This window comes from Fusarium oxysporum, chromosome 3, assembly GCF_000149955.1.
Source record: "Fusarium oxysporum f. sp. lycopersici 4287 chromosome 3, whole genome shotgun sequence".
Classification (NCBI taxonomy): Eukaryota; Fungi; Ascomycota; class Sordariomycetes; order Hypocreales; family Nectriaceae; genus Fusarium; species Fusarium oxysporum.
The window spans coordinates 1700900-1719871 of NC_030988.1; the positions used below are offsets into that span (position 1 = coordinate 1700900).

At 44.9% G+C, this 18972-nt stretch overlaps 9 protein-coding genes across 11 annotated transcripts; 6 read left to right on the forward strand and 3 right to left on the reverse strand.

Moving 5' to 3' along the window:
- The first annotated feature begins 19 nt into the window (after nt 1-19).
- On the forward strand, nt 20-2140 carry FOXG_16118 (uncharacterized protein). Its single transcript, XM_018396203.1, has 2 exons — nt 20-933; nt 1010-2140. The coding sequence occupies exons 1-2, from the start codon at nt 108-110 to the stop codon at nt 1531-1533; spliced, it is 1350 nt and encodes a 449-aa protein (XP_018256693.1). The 5' UTR covers nt 20-107; the 3' UTR covers nt 1534-2140.
- A 327-nt stretch (nt 2141-2467) lies between these two features.
- On the reverse strand, nt 2468-2566 carry FOXG_22321 (uncharacterized protein; the record flags this gene model as incomplete). Its single annotated transcript, XM_018402723.1, has 1 exon — nt 2468-2566. One exon carries the CDS (start codon nt 2564-2566, stop codon nt 2468-2470), a length of 99 nt encoding a protein of 32 aa, XP_018256694.1.
- Nucleotides 2567-3506: 940 nt separating this feature from the next.
- Nucleotides 3507-5158, forward strand: FOXG_22322 (uncharacterized protein). Of its 2 annotated transcripts, XM_018402724.1 has the most exons (2): nt 3507-4394; nt 4450-5158. In XM_018402724.1, exons 1-2 carry the CDS (start codon nt 3733-3735, stop codon nt 4655-4657), a joined length of 870 nt encoding a protein of 289 aa, XP_018256695.1. In that variant the 5' UTR covers nt 3507-3732; the 3' UTR covers nt 4658-5158. The 2 variants fall into 2 exon arrangements, with proteins under 2 accessions (XP_018256695.1, XP_018256696.1); XM_018402725.1 differs by having other exon boundaries at nt 3545-5158.
- Nucleotides 5159-5329: 171 nt separating this feature from the next.
- FOXG_22323 (uncharacterized protein) lies at nt 5330-6585 on the forward strand. Its single transcript, XM_018402726.1, has 2 exons — nt 5330-5688; nt 5744-6585. The coding sequence occupies exons 1-2, from the start codon at nt 5425-5427 to the stop codon at nt 6038-6040; spliced, it is 561 nt and encodes a 186-aa protein (XP_018256697.1). The 5' UTR covers nt 5330-5424; the 3' UTR covers nt 6041-6585.
- Nucleotides 6586-8230: 1645 nt separating this feature from the next.
- FOXG_16119 (uncharacterized protein) lies at nt 8231-9133 on the forward strand (the record flags this gene model as incomplete). The annotated part of the gene is made up of 1 exon (XM_018396204.1): nt 8231-9133. One exon carries the CDS (start codon nt 8231-8233, stop codon nt 9131-9133), a length of 903 nt encoding a protein of 300 aa, XP_018256698.1.
- A 98-nt stretch (nt 9134-9231) lies between these two features.
- FOXG_16120 (uncharacterized protein) lies at nt 9232-10152 on the reverse strand (the record flags this gene model as incomplete). The annotated part of the gene is made up of 1 exon (XM_018396205.1): nt 9232-10152. One exon carries the CDS (start codon nt 10150-10152, stop codon nt 9481-9483), a length of 672 nt encoding a protein of 223 aa, XP_018256699.1. The 3' UTR covers nt 9232-9480.
- Nucleotides 10153-10295: 143 nt separating this feature from the next.
- On the reverse strand, nt 10296-11991 carry FOXG_22324 (uncharacterized protein). 2 transcript variants are annotated; one of them, XM_018402727.1, is made up of 3 exons: nt 11837-11991; nt 10769-11767; nt 10296-10676 (listed from the first exon to the last, which is right to left on the reverse strand). In XM_018402727.1, exons 1-2 carry the CDS (start codon nt 11969-11971, stop codon nt 10775-10777), a joined length of 1128 nt encoding a protein of 375 aa, XP_018256700.1. In that variant the 5' UTR covers nt 11972-11991; the 3' UTR covers nt 10296-10676; nt 10769-10774. The 2 variants fall into 2 exon arrangements, with proteins under 2 accessions (XP_018256700.1, XP_018256701.1); XM_018402728.1 differs by lacking the exon at nt 10296-10676 and having other exon boundaries at nt 10709-11767.
- Nucleotides 11992-13033: 1042 nt separating this feature from the next.
- FOXG_22325 (uncharacterized protein) lies at nt 13034-14780 on the forward strand (the record flags this gene model as incomplete). The annotated part of the gene is made up of 2 exons (XM_018402729.1): nt 13034-13567; nt 13632-14780. The coding sequence occupies exons 1-2, from the start codon at nt 13175-13177 to the stop codon at nt 14778-14780; spliced, it is 1542 nt and encodes a 513-aa protein (XP_018256702.1). The 5' UTR covers nt 13034-13174.
- Nucleotides 14781-16511: 1731 nt separating this feature from the next.
- Nucleotides 16512-18221, forward strand: FOXG_22326 (uncharacterized protein; the record flags this gene model as incomplete). Its single annotated transcript, XM_018402730.1, has 1 exon — nt 16512-18221. One exon carries the CDS (start codon nt 16512-16514, stop codon nt 18219-18221), a length of 1710 nt encoding a protein of 569 aa, XP_018256703.1.
- Between the last annotated feature and the right edge of the window lie 751 nt (nt 18222-18972).

The following is an 18972-nucleotide window of genomic DNA, read 5'->3' on the forward strand; positions in this document are numbered from 1 at the left end:
TTCATGTGAACCTCTGCATAGGAACGCTCAGCCATTTCGCCAAGGAGCGTCCAGACCTACAAGACTTACTCACAAAGCTATTGAGTTTTGAAATTTGTGGCGAGTTCATGCTGACGGAGATTGGTCACGGCTTAGATGCTCGCAACCTGGAAACCACGGCAACGCTGCAGGCTGATGGCTCTTTCGAGTTACATACTCCTACCACAGCAGCATCAAAAGTAATGCCTCCTACAACACCATACTGTGGAATACCACGGGTCGCGATTGTTTTCGCCCGTCTGATGGTCCGAGGGAAGAGCCAAGGCGTGAAGCCTTTCATTGTGTCTCTCAGCGACGCAGATGCGATGCGACCTGGCGTCTCGTCGCGAATATTACCGACGAGACCTGGTACCAAACCACTGGATCATGCAATTACGACATTTAATCGTGTTCGGTTGCCCTATAATGCCCTGCTTGGTTCACCCGCTAAGCCGAAGAGTGAGCGTGCTGAGTTTCTGTGCCATATTCGGCGTGTTGCTGTTGGAACGTTGTCACTTTCCATCATGGGCATATCGGCTATCAGAGTCGGAACACGTATAGCTTCTCTCTACAGCGAGCGAAGAACTATCACGGCGCCCGATGGGCATTCGGCTATGCCAATCATCGGCTTCAGCACTCAGCAGCGCCCTATCGTCGAAGGATGGGTCCAGGGCAAGGTTTTGACCGCATTCGCCCATTGGGCTGTGAGCATGTGCCCGGACCCTGCCCATCCGACGCAACACGCGCTTGGCACCATCTTTAAAGCGACAGTGATCAAAGCATCACGGGTCTTGGGGGAACTCGCGGAGAGGTGCGGATGGCGAGGCCTTTTTGCATTCAATCAGATCAGTGAACTGGACTTGACCTTTCAGGGGAACTCCATAGCCGAAGGCGACACGATGGTACTATGTATTCGTGCGTACCTAAATTTTCTTTACATTCGCCATATTGACTTAACAATGAATGAATGACTGACAAATTCTCTTCCTAGGTTTGGTCTCCGAGCTCCTTGGCGGCAAACTACAACTTCCAACCTGCCAGAACGCGTTAGCGCCTTTAGCGCAGCAAGAGCACCGGTTGATGACCGAAATTCAAGCAAGACTTACGGAGATTGGAGGATACGGAAAGCATCGGACCGAGGCTTTCAATCAGCACATTCTTCCATTTTGCCGACCGTTGGTTGAAACGATCGGTCACCGTATGGCTTACGAGGCCGCTCAATGTTCAGGGATCTCACCGGACGTCCTGGAACTGTACGAACGTCTATCTACCGGCAAGGCCTTGATCCGTTTACCAGCCCAAGACGTATCCAGAGTGAGATGCGAAGATCCCCTGGTAGACGAGCAGTACGAAACAATCATAGCTCAAATTAGATCGGAGGCCCTTTATCATGATCCGATCGACGATTACATAACGGCGCCGATCGTATCCGAAGAGAAGTGGGAGAACTTTACAGAAAGTTTGCTTTGCTTCTCCCCCCCAGCAAGTCTTGATAAATGCAAACCGAAACTTTGAAGAATGAAGAGCTGGACAAGCAGCTGATTGGCTGAGCCTACAAAGAGCCCTCTCATTATGTTATCTGAACAGAAAACAAACCACGAGAGGAATTAATTGATGGAATCCGGCTCGATCAGCCCGCAAGCCGTCGGTCTCGAGATAGCGATACAATTCAATTCAAGTGAAAAAGAATTAAAAAAAAGAAAAAAAGCAATTTTGAAGAATCAGGTGCCTTCACTCCAATATATAGAAGCCATGTCTTTGCCATACGCAAGAGTAGTTCATCCACCTTGTCACTTACAATTTAAATATCAATCATCATCCTTACCATAATTATACAGTATCGAAGAGTTACAGTTTCATCTCTCACTCCATAAGAAATATCCAGGCGCCCAACAGGAATATTAACGGGTTTGTTCCAGCTGGCCTTAGAACGATATGCTGATCGTAGAAAATTCACATAAGGATGAAAGGTACAAGAATGGATAACATACACAAGCACCTTGAATCAGGGACTAAGTAGGAGTCATTTATTTGTACATGAAGACATGTTCGTTGTACGTATATACATTTATGAAGCTGAATTTGTTACACAAATCTGTGTTTCGCGCCCTTAATCTCCAAGATACCCTTCTATATTCTCTCTTTTTCCCTTCTCCCAACATGCTTCTAGTGACATTATTTCGTTCCCGCTTAACATTCTCAGAAACACAACCCCCAGGACACGGTTCGTGGTTGTATCTCTAACGTATATCAGTCAGGTATAACGACCTAGAATCTGAATCGCCGCTTAACGCGGAGCCTTATTTACTGGGCAGATGGGTTGTTCTGTACTGGTCTATGGATGACTCTCGGCTTGAAAATGAATGGGGTGATGGTGCTGAAGATCGCTCAAAGTCTTGTATTACTTTTCTAGAGAACAATGGCGTCGTGACTTTGCTGAACCGTAGTTTCATTCCAAATTTGTGCCATCGATAACACCAAGAATCTCGCTCAACAGATGGCAAGACTGTTGCTCCCTTATCATCTTCTCGTATTCGGTAGGAGCCATGTCCTAGGTGAGACTGTTTGAGGTATTTACGAAATGTCATGAGGCAGGAATTTCCGCCTACTTGTTGTGAGTTATTGAAGTAATTGCAAGCCGTAAAAAACAAGTTTGGCTTGTCAACAAGTTAACAAAGAACAGAATGATAATTTACTGCACTATTCAGAGGTGACAAGCGGAAATTGTGCTTTCAGAATTATGGCCTAAAGTGAAGGCTATGTGAGTATTAGGACCTATGGCGGAAAAAAAAGAAAAGAAAAGAAAAGAAAACATAGCAAAATATGGCCTCTAAAGCATTGCAGACTATGGCTTTTTTACTTTATCACAGTTGATCCCTTCAAGCCCGGTTGTTGTTCGTCCCGTATCAAAGCCATATGGCTCATAGTTACAGCAAGCCATAATGTCTTCGACCAATTCATCTAGCTATTATCACGATCTATTCCGTTGAACCGTAATCGAACATCTTGGGCACATAATGGAGGCTCAAGTAATGACAGTCCTGAGGGAATTAATCACTCTCGCCTATCCCATTCGTAGTTAAAAGTTATTGATAATAACCAAAGATAACCGTGATGATAAGAAGGTTGGCTAATGGCAAGATCACCGTACTGCATAGACTTGATCGGTCAGTAAGGTTTTATGTATGTAAATAGCGAAGGTATCTATAACATGGTATCTGGAATGCGATTACGACTTGCCACTGCCTGGTCCGGGTGCAAGCCTATGACCCTATCTACCCTTTTAGCTAATTGTGTCTGATAGTAACCAGTTTGGCGGGTTTTGACCGATCTGTATCAGAATGCTTTTCCTCATGATGCCATCTTAATGGACGTTTGGATATGTGGAGTCACACATGTACAATTAGTCTCAAGTACGGTGAGGTTCTTGACTCTCGTCTTTTTTTGGCCATCCAGCACGTAGGAAGTGATTATTTCAAGCAGGATAAGTATTACTTGCCATGCCTGCCCTCAAAGTTAGCCTTCATTCAAAACCACGGTCTAAAGATTGAGCATTTGACAGCGCAAACGGAAGGTAGCAGCGTCGTTGCCTTGACCCCAGCTTTAACCTACTGCTGACAAGAGTAACCGAGAAGTCTGATCTTGTCGGCCTCCAGAGTACCGAAATCCACGCATCTCAGGTCGCTATCACACTATCCCCAGGGTATACAGAACATGACCGCTAGTATGGAAGACAGCAGAACCGAGCCATGGCTACCATGGGCTGGTTTACTGCTGGAGGCTGGGGCTCAGCGTCTCCTTATCAGCTCGGTCTACGTCCTAATCTTTGTATACCATACGCGCCGCAGTCTACCAGTCTACCGTGCCAGTTGGCATCAGGAAAGGATTTTTACCTTGACACTGCATATACTGTCTGGTGTCATCGAGTTGGCCAGGTACTATCTCCGTGCGACCGAGGGCACTGTCCTGCCGGACATTATGGACACAATTTTGTGTTTGATCCATTCCTTGACAACTCTGAGACTTGCCAGGCCATTATTGAGGGGCAATGAAACGACACGGGCGGCTTACCAGGCGCCCGCCATCATACGACCGATACTGGCTGTCATGGCGATCGTTCGCAAAGATTCCAATTTGCATGGAGCTGTTGTCAAACTACTGCACGCTTTCCTCTATACCCGGTTGCTTATCTTCGCATCTAAGCGAATTAGATTGACCAAGGTTCAATCTCAATCCACCATATACGCCCAATCTGTTTTTCTAGGTGCTGTCTTGGCTATAGAGTCATCTGGTCTTCCTGTGGCAGTGGCAGTCTACATTGGCGCGGTTGGTTTGGTAATGGTCTTGAATCGATCCGTATCCAATCATTTATCTCGGTCAGTATGCCCCTTAGCAGAAAGCATCGGAAGCTTCTCTCTAACCAGATTGCAGATCACGAGAGGCAGTCAAATCTTCCTCACGGCTTTATCAACTTATAGTACAATCCTGCTTATGGGTTGGACTGACTGAGCTTAGTAGCATTAAGGCTCATGAACCTCTAGCGCTTGCGTCCTGTGCGAATGATGAGTATACGGATGACAAAACCGCTGGTGGAGACAAAAAAGACCCTCAATCTCGTCGGTTATTGAAGCAAGACTAGCTTTTCATATATAGAAGGCTATTCATCATACGGGCGGGAAGCTGTTCGTATCTGCGACAAGCTCTCCATGTGGAAAGGACAGATGACAGAATTGTGTGCCAAGTTCAAGAAACGGCATATATTGCAATACTTGAATTTATAATAGCTAGTCATAAACTAGCCGAAAGCTTAAATCGAGACCGTAGACAGCGGTAATAACCCGAATTCATTACTTGGCTATTTTGATGTTAACGAATGCAATCTTGATTGGTGGTTGATCAAAATCGACAATGTAGATCAGCCTACATAATGGCAGCTAGGAATGCTTATTCTATACTTTTGAAGACACTTGTGATGTTATCAGCAGCAGTTGAAATTTGGCAGACATGCTTGAATAGGTATCTGATCTACGAGAATGAATTGAGGTGAGGATGAATTCGGATGTCGTCTTACAGCACTTGACTCTTGAGCCTTCGTTGTCTACCCTGTACCCGCATTCACGTGACGTTGGCCAGACCCCGAGACTTTTTTTTTTTTTTTTCAAGAGCTGAGGGTTTATATCGCTTGAGCAAGCGAGGGAAGGTACCACCATGTAAAGTCCAGAACAGGCTTCAGTTTCCGTGTGTCGAATATTGTACTGTATATTTCCAGTCAGCTTTGACAGTTATTTCTGGAATTCTAAATCCGTTGTATTTTGACTACAATGATATTATTTGGCATCTATCCTCAATCCATAGCTGCGACTGCGAAAGTTATTTTAATCTCTCTGCCGAAGGTCTTGCAGGAAAATGAAAAGCCGAACTGACATACACGAACAAAAATCGAAGGAAAGAGACAAAGAAATGGGGGAAGTCAAGCTAGTAACAGTGGGCTCAGAAGCAAAGGAAAGCATGATCGATTTTTCAGAAAAGTCAGGAAATTCTCTATTTTCCACTGCTGGTTCTCCTGTCACGAATCAAGAACAAGTGGAAGCATCTAGCTCTGCCGATATACTGCTATGGGAGGAAGGTGACTACCTGGAAGATATTATGCAGCACCTCGCTCACATGGAGGTAGTGATTCGCAAAACGAGCTGATATGGAGTGCTTCATAGCTAACATCAAGTAGAGTGTGACCCTCCCAAGCGTTTCCATGATCGAAAAGCAAATACAAATTACGTGGCAACTACGGTCAAGCCTCATTGATTTCGTAGTTCACTCACACCAGTACTTTCGTCTTTCTTCACAGGTTCTGTTTCTTTCAGTCAATCTGATCGATCGATACTGCTCGAGAAAGCAGATTGGTAAAGAATATTACTTGTTGCTTGGGAGTGCCGCGCTCTGGATTGCTTCCAAATATGACGGCAAAGCCTACCAAGGGAAAGGTTTCGCGCGTCCATCGGCCAAAGAGATAAGCGAACTGTGAAATGGCATGTTTGATGAACATATGATAGCTCAGATGGAGATATCGATCCTCTTCACCTTAGATTGGGTACTAGGTCATCCAACAACTGACCAAGGTATCAAGTTCTTGCTGGTAGGAGAGCCTGCAAATAAGGAACTCGCTAGTATGGCAGCTTATTTGTCTGAAATATCGCTTTACCATCGAGAGTTTGTTGGGATCAAGCCTTCTGTTATTGCCGAATCATGCTGCATGCTCGCCAAGATTATCCTATACGGAAGTCTATCCATAGGGGATAACACAGAGGCTGTGGTGATGGAAACTTTGAATTCTCTCTGGAAACACGTTTGCCAACCTCCACCAGCTATTTCCGAGAAGTATTTAAGGCAGAGCCGACACTATGTAGCGCAGATAGTGTTTAGTCGCCTGGCAGATTCAACAGGTCATGCAACGTATGATAGACAGGCATAAAGGAAGGTCGTGGAAATCGACAATCTCATAGGAACTTGGTCGCATTGTCATAATATTATTGTAGAATTAAGGTAAAAGGAAAACAATTCAGACCTACTAATAATAGAATGTTATGATATATAATTTATTCCAGCTTGGTGTGGATAAGAAATGCGGTTACATGTACATATATTATTTTCTAGTAAGTAGGTTCTCTAGAACATAGAAGGGTTAATATTTTGTCTTCAGACCCTGTTCCGCAAATAGTGCTGGATGCCAATGTTTCGATGCCTATATACATAGATGTATATTGTATGTTTCCGTCTAATCAAATTTCTTGCTATTAAATACAAAGAGGACCGATCTAACCAACCTCCCAGTCGTACTTGAGACTTTGTTAAGTGGCTTAAAAAGCAACTAGAGTCTCCCATATAAGCGTTGGAATGGTAGCATTAAAAACCTTAGATGTCATGGACGAAATCTCCAGAGGTCAAATACTTGATTCTTCTCCCATTGCTATAGTGAGCCACACAGGATAATTACTTGAGCCAAGTCAGCATGAAGGCGCCAATCGAGCTTCAGAAACCATGAGGAATAATCAAACAGAAAGTGGAGCCTATAGCACTTGCTTCGGCAGGATTGGTCGATAGTCGAGCAGCATGAGCTACTATGCTTGGTGACGCTCCAGTCCAGATCTGATTTGGATCTTAGGTATGCTTTCGACACCTGTAGTTCAGATATGCTTACAATGTTTGCAGAGTGCGAGTTCGCTCGTGGTCTCACAGTCCCAAGGCTCTTCAACCCAGATGGCATAAAGGCTCTGCTTTGTACAGTAGAGATAGTTAGAAACCCTGGAGACTCATGTAGCAGTATCAAGTACCGCTTAAGTGAGACGGCATACACGATAGAAAGTTTCGACGCCGTCTGGAAAAGTGCAAGTCTCACCTCATGCGTTCTGAATGGTTCCAGGACAAAATTAGAGAGTACGGCATGTCACACTGGGGATTCTGTAACTGCATCAATATTGATGAGACACGGAGGCTTCTGTAGGTGATGCAAAGGATGTATCAAAATGTACAGCGAATGAGAGTCAGCTAAATGATGTTAAAGTTGTTGATCGTTTAACTCTGTTCCAAACTTGCCTGCTCTTATGTCAAAAACCTCTCAACATGATGGGTAACCTATTGAAGGCTTTTTATCTAAAGTATGCATTCGAATGGAGGCGAATGTTACAGTATCTTAACATATTCTGTCTCGCCACAGGCTCATACCAGAGTCTCGGGGCCCGATGAATTCTCAGAGGTAGATTCATATGCTAGACGATTCCGTCAAATCTAGCACCTATGGAATCGGCCTGGTACGTACCTCTGTGTATAATTCGGACTAAGGACGCGTTTTCAGGATACCTAACGAACAGACAGTCCAGTACAGGCTGCCGTAATACCAGAACGGGCTGCAAAGCTGGTTGTGATCGATATGGTTTTTTGTTACAACATGGAAAACCACAAAGCCAGAAATGGAAGTGACCTTTTTGACTTTAGCGTCAGCTATATACAAGAGTTAAACGGCAAAGTGATTAAGGTTAAAACAAAATTAAAAAAGAACGCGAATCAAGGACACGTCAAGATGAAAAGAAGTAGAGACTCAACGGATGATCAAAAAGGCTCACATGCACAAAAGAAAGTTAAGAATGGCAAATCTATCCCTTTCGTACATCTTTCGAAAAATGACGTTCGGACCGGCTCCGCGGACTTTACCACAAACATGTATAGTTCACGCAACAACAAGAGAAAAATAGAAGAAATGGGCGGCCAGGACGAGCCTGATTCAGACCGACCAGCTAAGCGCCTGCATCATGACCATGTCATGCAAGAGGAAGTTATAATGCATAGCCCACGTAACAATAAGAGAAATAGGGAAGAAATGAGCGGACAGGTCGAGCCTGATTCAGACCGATCAGCTAAGCGCGTGGATCATGGCCAAGGTGTTACATGGGCCGATAACGTTGACGGTCCACGCAGCAATAAGAGAAACATTGATGAAATGAACGGGCAGCTCGGGTTGGAGTCAGACCGACCAGCTAAGCGCTTGGACCATGGCTACAATACCATGCCTGCTGCCAGCGATCATGATATCATGCAAGATGAAGCCCAACCGAACCAAGGATTGGGGGGTGAGATGACCGTCTACGCCAATCGAGTTAGGGTCTATCATCGACTTTTGGAGATGGATATCGACGAAACCCTATGTAACGCGTTGAACGTAGTCTATGCAAGCGATATCACAATTTTGGCCACAGCCATCCATGACTCTCCGCAACACATCCGTTTGTGGGCTTTACAGCAATTTGATGAGAAATTCAGAAGAACTATCATCGACCTCATGTCGGACATTGAAAGGCAAAAGGAAAATAACGACCCTAAGTCTGCTCTCCCTACCATCATGACAGACTCGTTGGTCCGTGAACGCGTTGTCGGGACCGGGACCTGTGTAGTATGCGAAGATGGATTTTGCAGTGAAAATAAGAAAAGCCCGGTAGATGTCGAAGACGTCGTTTGGAAAGACTGCGGCGCTCATTTAATGCATCTAGAGTGTTTTCGCCGACAAGTCTTGGAAGGCAAAATGCCTCTCAAGGGCCTCTGCACATGTATCGATAACGTTTGCTAGATCCAACACACAACTTTCAATTTCAATGAGAGTAAATAGTAGGAGAATAGGCACGTAAGGAACAAATCATCCCAAAAACGTATGTTTTATGGATTTTAGGGGATTTGTAGTATGTTCTTGAAATAAACCTAGGTAGTTTCATGTTTTTTAAATAGTCATAGCTTGTCACAGGCACTATTTAATATGAATATCTGGCTTCCTTGAACTCATTGCGTACCCTGTACCTTGCTCTTTGCCTATGAGATAAGTATTCCTCCACATACAGAAGAGACATAACAAAGTACAGCAACTTCCAATGGCGCATCCCAGTCAGCCTGTCAAAGCAATGCATGGGCCTCTAGAATCATCTACACCGGGACGATTTCTCCCGTACCGTACGCCATATTCTTAACCTTTGATTCCATCTGTAGAGGATTACCTAGAACGCTTGGACAGCGTGGTTGATTACTTATAGTCAGATCTAGGCTACATTTCTCGTCGACGCCATATTTGCAAACGGCGTCATTGATGTTGTACAATTGATAATTCTGTGCGACCCAACTCGTAGGTTGGCTGGAGCATGACGAGACATAATTCATGCTATTTGCGGCTGACAGGGGCAGTTTACCTTCGTGAAGCAAATGTCGACATTCCAATGTGTCGACAATCTCGTATAACATCTGGATCCCGCCACCGATCTGGAGGTCGTCGATGGCTGATGCACCGAAACCTAGGAAATTCCAAGCATCGTACGAAATATCATACGCACCTCCGGACTTATCAATACGTAGAAGATGAAGGAAGCGCCCCTCATTTGAGACTTTGACGCATATTCCATCGCATCCGACGTCCAAAGGCCAGTAAGCGATACGATTCGTATCAACCTTACAGCCCAAGACTCCTGCGGAGCTAGAGTACTCTGCGTGGGGGGTAATGAACGCGAAGCCACGAGAAGTCAGACGACTAGCGTAGACATCTGATATCCAGAGAGAAACGGTGTAGGCTAAGAAAGTCTGCCAAAGTTGCGAGGCTGACCGCATGTCGAAAGGTGAGGATAGTACGTTGGCACCACGGATAAATCTCTACGGGGCCCTGGTCAATAAATATACAATGGGATGGATCCGATGGAATGGCCTCCAGCGTCAAGAACCCCAGATGACAAGGTGGCAGACGGATGCGGATCTTCTCTTAACTTTCAACTCAATTTGGACTTGATCGCGTATGCTATGAGACCAATAACCGCTGAAATAGTCAACGATGTACAACCAGTCATCTTCTCCCGTCTACGGGCAAGCCCTCTATTAAGGCGGAAATTTCAGCCACACGCCAATATTCCGGAAGTGATTTCAACAAGGTTAGACAGAAAGGCTCTGGTGAACAAGACCTCGGAGCTGGAGAAAGTAGAATGGGTTGCATGGCTTCAAAGATACAATGAATGACCAACAAATGAGAGACGGGACGTCAGCAGTCTATTGATAGTTGATTGTATCTACCTGACTAGATTAGCTTAAACTTGCTTCAGCATGCTTTCGTGAATCCGTATGTATGTTTTGGTTTTTGATCCCTATCGCTAAGTCAATCATTGTGAGTATTAACAGGGTTCATGGTGGCGAGTAGCGTATCACTGCGCTTACGAGCTTGACCATGGACACTTACGTGGTTTCATAGATGATTACACTCTGCAGTTGTATTTAATTGAGCAACATCTTTTGTGGCCCACAGAATCTGCGCTTGCATCTCCTTCCATCTCGCTGTTCCGTAAGTAGACCAGGGTTGAAGCGATCGCTCGTGGAGCTCTCTAAGACCGATACCTGAGCGACGGCCCTGGATATGATGTTTTCTTTTCTGGCCTAAGAACACGTCTGGCTGAAAAGAATTGATCCCGGGTAGTGAGGTCGCTTTTGCTGTTGTCGACGACGAGATCGCATCTTTCTTCGTCATTTCGTTCTCGTACTTGGAAGCTTCGAGAGACTTTTCCCTGACTGACAGAGATGCATTAGGGATCTTATGCTCAGAAATATCATCCAAGATTGCCACAGTCTTCTTGGACACCGCTCTTGTATCGAGCCTGGCGTATGATTGTGCAGGTATGTTTCCCGTGTTGCTGTTCGCGGCGTTCGGAGTGTGTTTGTTGTGATATGTCGGAGAAATCGTACTTTGGTTGCATTTTAGGCCATCTTCTTCTGCTTCTTCAAGGCGGGGAATGATTTTCATCTGGGGATTGTCGTCCCTCTGTTGGGGTTCAAGTGCTAGAACTTCAACCGTAGCCTCGCACTTGTCTGACGGGTTGTGAGGTGGGTCCCTAATGGAAACAATCTCATCATCTGATGCACCTGCACGATCGCCGGTGCTATCACACTGGATCCTTCCAGAGATATCCTCTAAAACGATGCCAGGCGAACACTCAGGGAGACATTCTCGATCCTCTGTTTTTTGAGAGAGCCGCGAAGACCGACGCAGAGCTGACGGTTTCCTGTCTTGAGCATACTCTATTCTCATTTTCTGTTGAGAATATTCGTCGTCTTTTATGACATCTTCGCGTCTTGGCTTCGGCACACATTTGCCATGTCTATCGTCTCCATAGGTAGAGACTGACCTGGCGATAGAAGTTGATTCCTTCCTCCTTTTACAGGAGCTGCCATTCGCCTGCACGTCCTTAATTCAGTTGTAGAGTAGTTCAAATTATTTCAAGCGACTTTGCAAGCCACTGCAGGTTTAACTTACCAAAGTGGGAGCACAGACTATGGTTTCTTCAATGGTTTCTTCCATGATAGATACGAAATAGGTACGTGCGGTCCTCAGCGAGTACTGGTGTTGCGTAGGTAGATAGTGCAAGTTCAGGTCATCGACAACCGGCATGGATAAGGGGAATGCGATCGTGAACCATTTACTGCCATACGATCCTGGAGGTGGCCGAGCCACCGCATTTAATGCTTTGATTGAGGAAACAGCAGCAGAGGCTCAACCTCTCATTGGCCTTTGTGCCCCTCTAAAAGTCGAAATATATGGACCAGTGTTATGGGGCAAACAGGATCTTGCTGCGGAGCATTGCCACTTTCAGGCTAACGCTAATTAGCGCCAATTAGCGCCAACAGTCTTGCAATGCCTTTTTCTCCACAATTTCTATGGGCAAGAGTAAAATGTTGGAGCCCGCCAGGTGGCTGATGTACGCAGCGGTATATTTGGCAACTCCTGCCTACGCATTCGTAGCTTTTTGTAGAAATACAACCCCAAGGTGTTTAATGAGTAAAAGTAGAGTCTTGTCTGATGCTTTTTCGCTGCAGCCTACCTTCATGGTTGTTTTCAAGGAAAACAAGATCGTGAGTGTTAACAGGGCTAGAAACTATGGTGGAGTGTTGAGGTTACTTGAAGGATGTCATGCTATGAACAAGGCGTGAGGAAAGCATTGAGAACATGAAGATCAACAGTTTCTTGGTCTCTAGGGGATCAATAATTATCAGACCTATACCGCTTGGTTTGTCTTCGTAAGTGAGAGTCTCCTCAAGCAGAATCTACACTTAAAATACGTAGAACTCGAACCTGACAGGACAAAGTTGAAGAAAAACTTTAAGAGTATTTAGAAATTACTTTATACCGTTAATACTGTAACTATCTAAATAGTAATTAATTAATTAAAATAAATTTATATGAAATATAAAAGATATGCTTTACTGCATACTGTATATTAAAATTTTATTTTTGTTCATTTACTTAGAAATAGTGATTTTAGTGTTATTTTTTACCTCTTTTCAGTAACCAAAAGAATATTGTACTTAGTTTAAACATCTAATTTAGGCCTCTTTTTTAACCTACCTAATTAACCTATTTAGACCTACCTATAGGCAGGTTATAAGTAGCTATAGGTAGATAATTTCAAGCCTTAATTGACTTATTTAGAGAGAATTTAGATAATTTAATTAAAGCAGCCAATATTGTACCTTTTTTCTGGCCAAAATAGGTCTCCTGTATAGTTGACGCATGAGTATTATATGTATATAAGTTGTACGAGTTGTCCACATATTCTCAGGGCTGGCAAGAAAATATCTACGCTGTAGCCTCAACATGACTTCCACACCAGATAAACTAAAGCAAGAACCGCCACAAGACGACGTCCCGATGCATAGCGATGATGGTACTGAACAAGAACAAGGAAACAACTCTGGCTTGTCTAACCAGACAGATGGCAGTCAACCTAGCCAAAAAGATACAAATCAGGTTACTCAGAACAATGAGAACCAACCTGGGCAAAAGGATACAAATGACGTTGGTCAGAACAATGGAGAACAGCCTGGTCAAATCAATGTGAATCAAGCTACTCAGAACAATGAAACCCAACCTGAGCAAAAGGATACAAATGACGTTGGTCAGAACAATGGAGAACAGCCTGGTCAAATCAATGTGAATCAAGCTACCCAGAACAATGAAGCCCAACCTGGGCAAAAGGATGCAAATCACGTTGGTCAGATCAATGGCAATCAACCCAACTAACGAAAACCCATTTTTATCTGGATTCTTCAAGCGTAGAGTGGATAAAGACAACTCAGCCAACAATGCCAGGGCTTTCAGCCCAGCAGTAGAAGACCCCAATCCTAAAAAGGCAAAAACAGATCACAGCTTTAGTTTTAAGCCATTTGCAGAGGCAAAAACCGCTCCTATCTCTCCAAGGGCACAAACGACAACAAGAACCTCTCCCTTTCCTGAAGATGATGGAGGTGGCGACCCTGACCTCGAAAAGGATCTAGTCGGCAGTCAAGCTTGCCCTGAGAACATGACGACGCTCGGGCTCGTAAAAGAAGGGAAAAGGCCGAGATACCTAAATGAATATAGAATTGATGGCCGAAGCATCTTACGAATTGAAACCTTGAAAGACGGCAAGTTCGACGAGAATGCCGCGGAAGTCCTACCGGTAACCGGTGGGAAGTATCAAGCCCAACATGCGGATAAGAAATGGCGTGACGTAGCTTACGTCCTGGGCGTCGCAGCGTTTGGGAGCGAATTGAACTACGAAGACTTTCTATGCAAGCTGGATCCAGAAAACCCGTCCAAATTCAAATGGATGCAAACCATATTGATCGGAATTCGATGGGTTGACCAGACAGTCACATTTGTGAACCGTCAATGGTGGCGCAATAATTATGAGGCAAGGGATCTGTCCGCTAAGCAAACGTATCTGGACCGCAAGGAAGACGGATACCGTTATTGGTATAAGACGCGCGATGACCCTGAATGGAGGACTCGAGTGAATCACAAGGCCTTCGAGGACTACAGGCTATTCAAGTGGGCCTTTTTCTATGAGAAAAGGTACTATCAGGCCATGAATCCTGGGCAGCGGTTTGAGATTCGAGATCGCACCAAGTCGCCATCGCCCATTGATGATGAGGTTGCCAAGTTTAGGGCGATGACGGTTGAGGAGAGCCCGAGTTCGAAGATCTATCAATCTGTCGAGACTCCTCTGCTCGACGATGACGAAGGTTTTGATTCGGATTCCCGACATAGCACCCAGTCACGATATAAATCATCGAGTCGGCCCAAGGCGCATCGTGACGCCTCCCAGCGGGTGGAGCCAAATGGCTCACCGCGTCCTCGAAACAAACACAGGTTCAGCACAATGAGACGGTTTCAGCAACCACTGGGAATCACACCTCGCTCTATGGTAGTGGCTCATTGATGGAAAATAATGGCCAGACGGTTTTTTAAAATCAACAACAGCGACAGAGGATCAAGAAGCTTACGAGATCAAACGTTTTTTTGCTAGCCGCCGTAGTACGATACCAACAACCATGACAAGTGCCTGGTCAAACATAAGGACGAAGCCTTTTCTTCTCCGTTTTCGCTCCTTTCATTATCAAACCGATATTATCCTTTCATTTGTAGAGGCTACTAAGGCTTATCCCAAGGCGCCTGAATTGCCTTGTATTTATATAATCTTTACCTTTCGCTCTGTTTATAGCTTGCAATATTTCTTTTGTATTCTTGTTTATACCTGTAGCTATATTTCTTCTCAATAGAATACCATAACCTTTCATTTTCATTTTTGTAATATTGATATCAGTAAGAGTAGATTTAGAATCTGACGTTCATTTTCTTTTCTTCTATTTTCCATCCTCCCTTTCTCCCTCCCTGTTTTGTTGTTAGTCCAACCACCGCCATCATGGCCTCCAAGGACGAACAGTATGAAGAAATGCCTGCATAAATTGCCTCAGGATGTCTCTGACAGATACGAACTCCTCGTCGTTGGGCCTATTCCGGACCATTTGCCTTAGAAGTGGCTGTATCTGTATACACGCCCATAACAGCACCGTACAAGAATCTGTTTTCGAAGCCGTCCGTGTCAATTGACAGAGGAATCACTGTATAAGCATGGACCACAACTCGCCTATCGTCAGGCACACTTTGACTTCATTGAGCGTGCTCGACATGGTATTTCCCGTCGTGGGAAAAGTCTAGCAAGCTACTACGGTGGACGATACCATTCTATGATACCATAGAATGTGTATATGCTGTTGATCGATACTCTATTGGTATGTCACCGATCTCCTTGTCGGCCTTGTGATGACTACCTCTCTGCAAATATAGAGCACAGAACTGACAAGGTGAAGGCAATTAAAACTGGCTTGACAAGTGGGGAAAAGATAACTGTAGGAGAGATTCAGCCAGGCGATCATATCCGTCATCCTATCGTTAGGACGGTCTCATGATCAAATTTGCTCATGTATCGCAGATCTTGGCAAAATCGACATAATCAGTCGACTGTATTAAGGTCTCGAGGTTCAATACAACAAGCCCCAGCCAATCTCAACTTCATCATCATGATTCATGCGCTCCTCTGCAGCGTTGGAATTATGAACAACAAGTCAACAATGGGACTTCTCTCCTGTCGAGAACTTCATTTTGCATTCTGCACTCTGATACTTTGGAGAGACTTTCATTTACAGTGGCTCGGGCATGAGATTTTGTAAATAGAACACAGTAGAGATTCATCTTCCAGAACAACGAAATCACGTGAGGCAAGTTCGACAAATCATTAGATTCGTTGAACATTGCAACCAAATGTACGTACTGTACGTAGCCTAAACATTGCCAAGGTGCGATTGCAAAACGACGTCTTATTTCTCGCATCTCACCTGTCATAGTCTAGTGGCCAGAATGAACAGCAAAACTACGACGGACATGTTTTTCTTACCTGGTTTCATAGCCCATTCGTGGTGCCCAAAGTCGGCTGAATCGGATTTTACTCTGCAGTATACAGGTTACTCGCGGCCAGTTTCCAACTTGAGGGAAGTGATGAGTCCAAAAACCACTTTCAGTGCCATATAAAGTAGCACAATGAGTACCCAGTTGGTAAGTCTTCCTCGCACTCACGTTGGGGAACGCTCTCGATACTAGTTTCATAGAGCCAATGGATGATTACGAACACTTTCAGCATCTCGCGTTACGGCCACACACCAAAACGTCACTGTCACTGATGTCGGCAGCCACGCGCGTAGCCCATAAACGATTTGAAAATTGTACTTCCAGGCTTCTTTCTACTGATTTAACATCTTTTCCGCCTCACCAACTGGCTACTCAAGAAGATGTCGACGAGTCTCTACGAGACTTGGTCGGTCCGGTGGATGAAACCTGGACTGAACGTGTAAACAAGTTGTCGCAATTGAAGCGCCCCCCGGAAGACAGCAGGATCACCCAGTCGATGTGGTATCTGCTACGCGGTGGCCACCTTGATTTCGGGATTGTGGAGGATTACCTACAGCTACTAAGGTCCACAAGCCACCATGTAGAGATAGCTCCGGCTCGCATGTTTCGGCACGATCAAAACTGTATTCAAGAGACGGAAGGGATTGACCATCCCATCATCACTCCGTTCTGTCATGAAAACAACTGGGCGTTTGCTGTTGCGTACTCAGACTGCGTCCACTGGTATGACAGTACTCCCAATACTGCTACCCTTGTACCTCCCATTGCCGGTGCTCGACCCGTCGTAGAAGGGTGGCGGGGACCTCAGAATAATAACCTGGCAGATTCAGGCGTGTTCATGCTTATGGGCATCAAGCTTATATTACAGCGCAAACCTCATCTAAGCCAAAGGGTCGCAGATGAGCTCAACCAGTCTTTCCGTTCTTGTATATTTATCGAACTTCTTTGTCAAAAGGTTCAGCCGACCTCTACAGACCTACATCATATCAATTTAGAGCAAGTGTTAGATACAGGATATTTATCCTCAACCGCCGACCAGATAAGCCACCGACATGCGTTAACTGATGGACAACAAGAATCGTCCTTCTTCGAAGATGCGATGGCTGCGACAATAAGTGCAACTCGAGCCATTTCCTCGGCATCTTCTGTGATATGTCAAGCGGAAGAAGCCAACGCTATGAGCAGAAACCCAGAGCTGGGACCCGCCACGGACCCTGACCGCCCCCCAGGACTTTCCAGTTTACAGCCACAGCATCCGGCCAACACGTCGCGCAAGAGAAGGTCGCAACCAAGGGCCACAAGTGAGAGAGCAGAAGGCGGCGTACAGCGAATTTTGGATGATCGTAAAGTTATTTTAGATAATCTCTCACATGCCATACACTTCAAACGATCTGCCCTAGTGTCCTTTGCAGATGATCCGATTGTTCTCAGGGCACTTCTAAGATATTCAAGGACCAGTGGGAATCTTCATCGTCGCTACCACGCTGTCCTTTTCCACTGGATGGCGGAAGATAACGAGCGAATAATAGAAATGAAATCAACGATGGGGGAGGATGCTGAGAAACGCATTAAGAGAGATTTATGGAGTTGTAACTTCTGGAAAAAGGTAAGTGATATTGGTATGAAACACGGCTTGGGGCCCTTGGTACCACTTTGTGCATTTGTAAATGACTTTAGCGGTTATCGGTTGTCAGAGGACGCCCAGGGTCCACTGATTAAAGAACTTGAAAATCGGTTGCAAAACGAAACCGACATGTTGCGTATATGGCTTCAAGATGCACGAGGACTGTGCGAGGCCATATTAGTAGGACCCACGCCTGTTGCTTCCTTCAACATTGATAAATATAACTTTCAGGCTGAGTTCGACATGACCGACGATCAATTTCGATTCTATGTTTGTTCAGGGCTCAACTAGGCAGAGAATCCAATAGGTTCTAAAGTAACCTTCCCAACAAGTCGAGGCAGCTCAAGAAGTTTGGATCAAATAGCATCGAACAGTCTATGCATAGGGTTTCTTCCATTTGAGTTCATTGACCAAGTGCGCATGAGTCACCAGCTATCATGAGTTACGTAACAGGCCTGTGAGCGGAAGATTAGTGACGTTGGGGCTGCGTTCTTTGTGTCATGTTCACTTTAGATGATGTAGATTCTATACGGTGATTTAATCTTGGTGCCAATATGCATAAGTTATTAGTAGACCTTCTCAGAATTGAGTTAGAAATAGTGGATCAATCGATATCTGCATTTTCCGTGCGCGCGCTAAGGCATTTCGAAGCTACTCAATTCACGGCCAGAAAGTGCCAGAACCTGTCTGCTGGTATGTAGTTTAGAGATGACTGGTCTGTTCTAGTGGCATTGCGATTTCATTAAGCAGTGTATGATTGTGATGATAGAATGAGTTCAAGCTTTCCGAGTCAACGTCTTACCGAATTTAGAAAGTACCGAAACGATCCATAATTATGCGGTCGCTAATGTCTATAGCTGCTGCTGTATTGTCACTAACTTCGGCTTCTTTAGATAGTATAGTATGTACTAAAAGTCTAGATCGTCATGTTGGGTTGGAGTCCGGATTTAGTCCCGATGCGATGTGCTGGATATAAGACAGCAAATATTGACCTTGAAAAAGCCAAACATGAGAAGCAGCGTGCCATGATAATTCGCAAACA

Bases quoted from the DNA above. Each gene is read 5' to 3' on its own strand.
- FOXG_22324 (XM_018402727.1), bottom strand. From the start codon at position 11,971: ATGCCGGTTGTCGATGACCTGAACTTGCACTATCTACCTACGCAACAC. The intron at 11,768-11,836 runs GTAAGTTAAACC...AACTGAATTAAG, and splicing joins TAGTCTGTGCTCCCACTTTG to GACGTGCAGGCGAATGGCAG.
- FOXG_16118 (XM_018396203.1), top strand. From the start codon at position 108: ATGCTGACGGAGATTGGTCACGGCTTAGATGCTCGCAACCTGGAAACC. The intron at 934-1,009 runs GTGCGTACCTAA...TTCTCTTCCTAG, and splicing joins CACGATGGTACTATGTATTC to GTTTGGTCTCCGAGCTCCTT.
- FOXG_22323 (XM_018402726.1), top strand. From the start codon at position 5,425: ATGAAAAGCCGAACTGACATACACGAACAAAAATCGAAGGAAAGAGAC. The intron at 5,689-5,743 runs GTAGTGATTCGC...AACATCAAGTAG, and splicing joins AGCACCTCGCTCACATGGAG to AGTGTGACCCTCCCAAGCGT.
- FOXG_22322 (XM_018402724.1), top strand. From the start codon at position 3,733: ATGACCGCTAGTATGGAAGACAGCAGAACCGAGCCATGGCTACCATGG. The intron at 4,395-4,449 runs GTCAGTATGCCC...ACCAGATTGCAG, and splicing joins GTATCCAATCATTTATCTCG to ATCACGAGAGGCAGTCAAAT.